The 9,355-nt window shown below is 38.6% G+C and overlaps 1 protein-coding gene across 1 annotated transcript in view; it reads left to right on the top strand.

Annotated features, from left to right (window-relative positions):
* Nucleotides 1–526: 526 nt before the first annotated feature.
* LOC104360131 (rap1 GTPase-GDP dissociation stimulator 1) overlaps nt 527–9,355 on the top strand; it is a 38,873-nt gene continuing 30,044 nt past the window's right edge. Inside the window, exon 1 of the mRNA XM_032994091.2 lies at nt 527–703. Within this exon, the coding sequence (XP_032849982.1) occupies nt 700–703 (4 nt within the window). The 5' untranslated portion in view covers nt 527–699. The remainder of the gene's footprint in view (nt 704–9,355) is intronic.

The following is a 9,355-nucleotide window of genomic DNA, read 5'->3' as shown; positions in this document are numbered from 1 at the left end:
AAACAATTACTAAAAAAATGTTTAAAAAAAAAAATTCTAATTGGTCAAAAATAGTAAGACAGAGATGGCAGCTTCAGGCTCTAATGTTATGTCTACGGAAGAAAAGAAAATACTCCCATATGTTTCAGCCACACAAACTTAAACAGTGAGTGCAAAGCAGAATAATATGAGTTTGGATCATGCTTTCTCAAGCGCTTAGCACCTATCAGGTAAGATTTAGACATTGATATATTTTGGCTAGACTTTAGAAGCCAAACATTTTTTAAACCTGGCGTGTGTACCTAGATGCCAATAATGGACGTGGTCTCTCTTGGTAACCTGTCCCTTATTAGATTCAACAATCACTCTTCTGAATGACATTAGAGGGAAATTCAATATAAATTATTTTGAAGATCTGAAAAGTTCTCTCCCAGCATGATAATTACTGTGTTTCCATTTCTGTTAATGACATCTAAGAACTGGAAACACAAGCAGTGGGCGGAGGATTAAGTAATTATGGAGTATTAGATGCATTTGAAGAGCCGGGTCAGAAAAAGACAGAAGGAGAAAAGAGAGCGAGCATGCTGTGGGGGCTGCACATCAGCTTGAAGGCTATAAAATATCCCCCCTTATTCACAGCTTGCTAGTTGTAAAGGACAAAGGCTCACAGTACAGATCAGCTATTCTTTACTGTCCCCATTCTGGAGAGCTACAGATTTTATGGGTAAGTAGAGTTCTTGTTAACTCCAGATAGATATGATCTCTAATATGTGATTAATTTTCTCTCATATAGGAATTGCAAATGTATGTGATAGAACTAGAAAACTAATTTAGGACCATTTAAATACAGAAATGTAGTTCTATGATAAATGCAGTAGTATAGGTGACCTGAAATTCTTGTGTGTCCTATTTTAAACAGTAGTTAACACTTAAAGTCACAAGAAAATTAAGGTTTGTTTAAAGAACAATAGCAAATTATGAGTATGGCAATGAAAAATGAGCTTATAACATTGGAAAATTATGAGTTCTTACCAATTTAAGTATTTTGAAGGGAACTAAAATTCATCATTCTCTATTACAAGTACAACACGCATCAAAGAAAAGCTGCTCACATAAGTCTCTGCATACTTATTCCAGTTTTTCAAGTGCTACTGAAAAGACCGGAGCTGTATTTAAGTGGCCTGGCCTTTGAATAGGTTTCTCTATGACTCAATTCTTAGCCTAGGTAAGGCTGGAGTGTAAACCTTTAGCTACAATCATTCCATGTTAAAGGAACAACATTCATACTGGATTTAGAATACACCTTTGAGATTTTAATTTCCATTATTGTCCAGATGATTCAAAGGTATCAGGTAACTGTATCAAAGGGTTCAGCCTTCCACCTTCATTCACATGATGGCAACTTACTCCACAATTAGACCTCATGACATCAGTAGAGCTAATCTTAGTATTACTCAACATGTTTAAAGGCTATATAACCTGTCTCTAAGTGGAGTATGACGACTGAACAGCCAGAGTAATTAGCTTCCTAGTCAATTAAATAATTATTCAAGTAAAGTTAAACATCTCAGTAGTTTTGGGACACTGATAAAGCAGGTCAAAATTTAACTTAAAAGCACCTTAAACGGTCAGAGAAATGGACACAAAATGTAGGTGGCCTAAATCAGTATTACATGTGTTACTTTCCTTAGAACTAAAAATATTAAAGCCAGCCTGGACAATATTACAAATTCCTTGTGTGTGCTCTTCCCAGCATTCCCCAGCACCTTGCCATTTTCTTCAACAGCATTTTATCCTTAATACGTCAATACCATAGGGAAATCTCACAGCTGCTACTTTTAATTTAAGCTTTTTTTTTCCTTACAGATTTTTAAAGCACTGTGCCAGATGCACTTAAATAAATTGGAGTCAACAAAGCTTGTTGCTTTCCAGTAGCTAATGAAAATTCAGCCACTCTTGTTCCGTAGAATTAGAATCTAGACTGCACCAAAGTCAGTAAAACTATCCTGACCGGTACTGGCTGAAGAAGCGGAGATAGGGTCCCAAACAGCAGTGTTGAGCAAACTCCTCAACGTCTCTCAGCATTATTTTAGCTTGATGTTCATTGTGAAATAAAGCTCTTGAATTTAAGGAAAGACAACTGTGTAGGGCCCACACCCAGAGGCACTTCACAAACTGTTTCCATCTTTCCTTCTTTTTTTCTAATCTGGAAAAAAACCCACCTCTTCTTGCTCTCTGACAATTCAAGTAACTTTTACTATTCATTCACCTAAAGCTATCGCTCCTGTGCTTTGGGACAACACCCCCTTAATTAGAAAAGGCTAAATTAAATAAATATAGTGCCACTTGGAAAGAGTTGAATTATCTTTTCACTATTCTAATATCAAAATCCAATTTGGGGGGGAGGAGCTTTTTTCCTAATGAAGAGCCGATTTAAAATAAAATCTATACAGAAGAAGTACTTCATTCAGAACTCAGTCCATCAAAACTACAGTGACAGTATATTCCTATTTATAAACTGATATGGGGACTTTGCTAGTGTCCTTTGTACACTGGAGTGTAAGATTACTGTCCCAATTAGTTGAAAAATATTTAGGGATAAGAGCTACTCAGCTTTACTGAAAGACCTCTAGAAACTCCTTCAAAGACATGAATTCCAGAAAGAAAAATACTCATGTAAGAGAAATTAGCCCATGTTACAAATTAAAGAATTTTTTACTTCTCATACCAGAAATAAGTATTTGGAATCAGCACTGTTCAACCCATTTGTTGAAACATCTAGCATCCCAAAACTATTTCATCAAAAGCATTTTATGATTCTTTATCAGTGCAAAGAAAGTAGAACAGTAGGAAGAAATCCAGTCACAAAGTACTTAGACGAAAAGTGTACAAGCCCACCACAACAAAAGAATCTTATGACATGTTCAGAGATACATCCTTCCTCCCCTTAATTAAATATTTTAATTTTTTCCTTTCTCTAAATCCCCTCCCGTACTCTTTGATATATGTTCTGATATTAAAAAACCCTGACTTAGATAATTTCTAATAATTGCAAGCATTTCTTCCAGGCAAATAAAAGTGAGATAACCTGCAAAGACTTTTGAACCTGACAGTTCTAAGTACCCTTAACAAAGCTTGTATAGATTAATGTAAACATAAGTTTGTGCATGAAAATCTCATTGCAATATTCAGCCCAGGAAAAGATACCCAAGATAGAAGTTATTCAGGTTATCTTGCATAGACTGGAGCTATTGTTGACATGAACGCTGCCTAAAATGCTTTACAACTGAATGTGCTAACCACTTTATTGAATTTATTTCATTAATATAACCATGCTTTTCTCAAGATGTCAATCTGTATAAGCCTGTTCCCTTTCAAACAGCACTGTTTGATATAATCCCCCTTTCATACTGGCAGCAGAGAACAGCTACTGGGAGGTCCCAGAAGCAAGTCCTCTGCGAAATGCAGGCAGCATTCCAGTCCTCCCTGCACGCCCCTCCTTCAACGCCCAGGCAGCACCAACCCACTCGTACAGCAGAGATCAAACCTATTCATACACAGTTAACAATTGGTCAACATAATTAAGTTAAACAAAAAAAATTACCAGATTTCAAAAGTGTTAGGACACCTGTGCCCATCTACATATCTTTAAATTTGATCCTTCTTGCTGCATTGGGAAAGAGCACAAAAGTAACATTTTATAGGTATCAATAAAGTGATGTACCAATAAGCAGATGATGCTTTTGGAGCAGAGCTCTATAATATAGGTCATATATTATATCAACACGTTACTTGTATTAAACACCGACAGCTCTTTTAAGGCCATAATTTTTAAAATGTGTGTCAGACCTCAGGATGATCGTTTTTTCGGTATGTGGTATCTTATACTCCACAAAAATAGCCACACACTAACTGGGAAAGAGATATTCCTAGCATGTCCATTATGCAGTCAACTTCGAGGCTATCTTCCAAGGATGATGTTCACATCCGTATAAAGTTATAACCCAGGTCAAATTGACCAATATAACCAGAATTGACGCTATAATACTGAGCACTACAAAAGCTTCAGACACTGTCCACAGAAGAAATTGCCAGTATTTATGCAAGTTCCCACTACAGTCTGCTTTATTCTGGAAACTTCTGAGAATAATAAGGAATCTCACTAACAGCACTGTAGATCATGTGACACCCTTCTCTTCCTCAACAGTGCAGAGACAAGACCCTCCTCTCTCAATGGCTTTTTCCAGATCTTGGGTGGAGTCACACAAGCAATTAGCAGGGATAAGACAGGTGCAGGTGGAGGATAAGCTTTAGACAAAAACTCTGTCCTTTAAGAATTACAGAAATGGCATTTGTCACACACAGGGGGAACAGACAAATGCTCAGGCCTATGACTTTCCTTGCACAGGCAACAAGCATTAATTAATTAAACCCTAGAAGATCAGGAGTTTTAGCCTGGACTGTGGGACCTTCGTGCTGTGCCTACTTAGCTGAAGTCCAGGCACAAAAGGCCAATAATTGCATTTGCCTCATTGCTTGTCATCTGTCCATGTAGCTCCCCCGCCACTGGGCTCCCTGGTAGGACCTCCTTGCTCCACCAGCCATACCACGTGGCCAGGTTTCCCAGTGCAGCCAGTCCTAATCTCTAGACTCTACCTGGTGATGCTCTCTTCACCACAGACACACGTTCTGGCTTCAGCTGTGCATCCCCATACTCCAGCAATACCTATACACATACCAACCAAAACATCTGCAGCCAACCAGGTGGCTCTGCAACAAGTCCCTGGGGAGAACCAGATTACATGCGCTGCCGTGGCCAGGGATGAGACTTCTCTGCTTCACTGCAGAGGCAGCGGACAGCTGGGGATCAGGGATGGCACATCTTCCTAGCTATCCAGCCCACCATTCTGCCATCTACCTCCAACACTTGTCAACATCTTTCCTTATGACAACAAATGCTGGGGTCTGGACACCACCAGCTTTGTTGTCACTGTCTATAGCCCGTAACATTCACCTACACTCCCAACAGACTGTTTAGCAGGGACAGCTGAGGACTGGGCTGATGCTTTGATATCAGCGCAATGGCTTATTTTTTCACAGCTGTTGTTTTATTTGGCTGAAAAAAAAACCTTGTAGGAATTGTCAGCCAAAGGAAATCAGTCTTTTCTCTGCTATGGAGTCTAACTAGGTTTTCCTCCACTGACAGTTCTTCAGGCTAAATTTAGGGAGTCAGGGAAATCAGACTGAATGCTATTCGGCTGAGACTATGGCCTACTTCCCATACACTCATAATGACCAAAGGGAAGAGTTCCTTTAATTCACTTCGTGCTGCAAAACTACAGAATGTGAGCAAATAGAAAGCATTACACAAAAGACAACCTACTTAGTATGTATATTAACTGTGTGATCAAAGGTACCTTTAGAGACCAATATCACTCATAACAAATACAGAAAACTAGACCTCCAGTGAGCAAGACAGAGAGATTTCGTTAATTTCCATAAGTCAGTCAATTTATACCCAGTAGTCACAATTTGTCTGATTATTTATGTGCTCACACTGTTGCAGTCAGCACGTAGCTTTGCCAGCTCTGACAAGTTACTCCTATGTTTCACAGTACTTGGCGAAATCAACACCTCCTGGAACTAAACAACTATAGAAAAAGCTGAGATTTGATTTAAACCAGAAAGTTTCCTGACCTCTTGTCTATGAAGAAAAAGCTGAAAATATGACCCAAACACAAGTTGTTGTTCATGGAGAAAGAAAGTAATTTTAAGGTGCATTACTCATTGCTTTTGAGCACAGTACATTTGTGGCTATTCCTGCAAGTCTGACTTCTAAATCTGAAAGCTAGTGTTCCTCTTACCTTGTGTTAGGAATCAGAGTATCTGGGAGCTCAGGCTCAGCATTAACTTATGAAGCTGGCCCATGTCACACAGACCTATTCCATAAGCACTGTCACAGTTACGTTAACAGGCACATAAAAAGGCTCATACTTGTACACAAGTTTACAACATTTTGATTCCTTTACACTAAAGTGAATTTTATTCCTATTCTCTATCCCTCAAAAAAATTAGTAAGTTTAGCAGAATATGATTAAGCAGCTTTTCATGATATGGGTCATCTCTTCAGCAGGTATGTTCTCTCTGACTGCACTCAGGTGGCTTTCTTCTGATTTATCTCACTGACTCATTTTAGGTTATCCTAGGACAATCATTTTTCCTCTTATCTGTTTTCAGTCAGGGTTCCGCAGCCATTTTTCTGGTTGACTCCACGGGGCACAGCATCAGCCACAGGCCAGGAGCATCTGCTTTCTAACCCAAGCTTTCCCCATACACACACTCTTTCCCTGTACTCCCTGCTTGGTGGAACACAATTATCCAAGAATAAATTTGCCACAAACAAAAAGAAAAAAAAATGGTTGTTTTCCCCCTCCTAATCAATTGCCATTTTCCTCACCAGCAACAACATATAAATTTGTGTTACCACAAGAAATATCAGTATCACCTTTTACCGGGTCCTCTTCCTCTGAGCCTGAGTTTCTCTGCTAGTTTTCTGCAAATACCATCTTCTGATCATGTGAAGCATAGCTGAGTCTCATACTGTTAACAAAGAAAAAAGCCTTTGTTCATGCACTTACAGCTTTGTACTTCAGTCATTGCACTGTGAAACTCTAAGCTTCAACTATGTAATTCCCACCCAAATATGCAACATCTCCTTTAACTGCTTACATTTTCAATTTTTTTCACTCACTTATGTTTTGCTCAAGTTAAAACTATGCATTGGTTCTCAAAGGATAAATGTTATCAATTAAAACCCCTTCCCGCATCAGCGCACTCCCTTCTTTCTAAACCTCTCAGCCATACAATAAAGTTATCTTTCACCACTCAGGGCAGTCATATTGTTAGTAAAACTCCTGCTCAGGAGCAAACCACTGTGTCTACCCATTTGTTCTCTGATACCTGCTCTGAATATGCATGGAAACAAGCCTGGCATCAAAGGAGAACTAAGTTTTCTGGCCAAACTGCAGACGAATGGTAGGAACCCCTTCAGAAGTAAAGGCTGCGTGGTGGTGATCAACAGCTGAGAGATTAAGGAGTAGTCCAAGGCCAGCTGATGCACATACTGTAGACATACCAACACCACAGTAAACTCCCTCTAATCCTTTCTGCTTCCATTCCCCTTGCAATGCTCTTCTGTCTAATGGTTGGTATTCAGGCATTAAAAATTAAACACTCAGTATCCAACCATGACATCCAAATTCTGACCCATTTGTGTTCTGTACCTATTTTCTTTTTCTACTTTACTGCTAGGGAGTTCTTATTATTCTTTACCTATTTTTTTTTTTTTAAATTGATGCCACACATGCCACCACGTCAAAGACAGACTACCTATGGCTGTTCTGGCTGATCTATGACAATTAAGAGAATTTTAGGCATGGATTATAAAAAGCTTTCTTAAATCCTTGTGATTAATAGAGAACATTAATATAAGTACTAGCCAGTCAGACTTAAATTCCTGTCTTCATCATCCTTTCAACCTGGAGCTCAGGCTAAACAGTAGAAATCTTAAAAACCCGCTGCATTCTCATGTTCTTTGAACAGTAAGATGTTCAAAGGTGCAACCCACAGTATCACAGGCACTGAACAACGCTCTAAAGAGTCCAGGACAGATCAATGCAATCCAGAAATGCTGCAAAAGTGATAGGCAAAGGCTAGTTGCTATGGACAACACAATGGGATTTCCTCTATTTTCCAGTTCTTGGCAACAGGTGCTTTTAAAGCATGCTTAGAAACCATACATATTTGGCCATTAACACAGATAATATTTACCAATAGTCTGGACTAGAATAATGGGGAAAATATGGTTCTTCTCAGATTCTGAGAGTGGGCAGAAGAGAGACTTCAATTCCCAGATGTCATGGCTCCAGTCTTCCAGGACAACCTATGCTAGCCATCCAGTCCTACTCATTTCCTCCTTGAAGAGGGTTGTTGAGGGGTGCAGGGGCAAGAAAGATACAAAGGCTATACATGCCCCCATGATCATAAACTACAGGATGAACAAATTTAGAATAGTGCTAGGTGCCATTCCAAACAACATCTTAAGATTTCAACCCCGTACACACTGGATCAAGATTTAAGTTCAGTTCAGCTTAATTAAACCATGGACATTCCAGTGAACATCCACCAAGAGAACTGCAAATTAAAATGCTGTCTCAAGCTTTCAAAAATGTTTCAAAGTATTTCTTCCCCTTTTCTAATTTAATAAAGCAAATGTGTCCACAAAGCAGAACTCATTTTTTTTGTCCACAGATGTTTTCTGTCAAGTAACTTTCATGCAGAAAAAGTTAAAAAACCTTCAAAGGAATCCTTAAAATTTACTTCTATTGTGAACTTGTTACAGCTACAGAATAGACATTAATAATCTAAAACACTTAATAGAGAAGTGAAAAAAAAAAACAAAAACTCAGGTGTAGAGTTGTTCATAACTATATCTCTGTCATCCTTAGGATATTGGTTTTAAATTCTCTTCCCAGTTCCTTTTTAATCTAATGATTTTTTTCTCCTATGTCTCATCACCCTTGAATGCAGTGACAAAGACAGAAAACATATTTTAACATGGCCATAAGTGGCTTTTCATGGAGACATAGATAATAGCTTATCTGATTTACAGGACAATTTTCTTGTCGTGGGTTTGAAAGTCTGAAGAGATGGAGGATCTGTTCCTCCAATACTTTACTTCATGCACCAAGATAAGATAGTTCTATTGGAAAGAATACATGTCAGCCCACTCCCAAAACAGTGGCATGCCTTTCTAGAGATGGAATGCAGCAATTCACCACTGGAGAAATTCAAAACCCTTTCTCCAAACTAAATTGCACCTTTCTCCTCCCTTCCCTGGTAGGGCCACCAGTCAAAAGAAGCAGCTTTTGCTTCCCTTGGTTACAGCAAAACTCCTATAATTGTACAGCTGCACAATTCACAGTCAGCAGGAATGTGATTGACGTTATAGGCTTTATTTGCTTCTAACACACATACACTTACCAGTACTTCTAGATTTCTTTGTCTCCAATTTACACCATTTTTATGTTTAATAATGAAATAAATATCACATTCCTAGATGAGGAGACCTGGAACCTTACTTCTACTACCACTACCAATTCTTCTACTCTGCATGCAGGCTCATTTGTTACCGTAGGTTTATATCAGAGATGCCACTGACCAGGAATTATTTTGTTATTTCAGGGAAGAGCATTACAAAAATACTGTGAGAAAATGGAGACTTACAGTTAAATGATTTTGCAGACAACCATATGAATATGAATGCAGGTCAACTTTTCATTTTTTATTATTAAATTGCTAGATCCAACAGCTATTT

Source organism: Tyto alba, unplaced genomic scaffold, assembly GCF_018691265.1.
Source record: "Tyto alba isolate M040663 unplaced genomic scaffold, T.alba_DEE_v4.0 Super-Scaffold_1, whole genome shotgun sequence".
NCBI classification, from domain to species: Eukaryota; Metazoa; Chordata; class Aves; order Strigiformes; family Tytonidae; genus Tyto; species Tyto alba.
The sequence above is the reverse complement of the archived record's forward strand: the minus strand, read 5'-3'. Positions and strand labels throughout refer to the sequence as shown.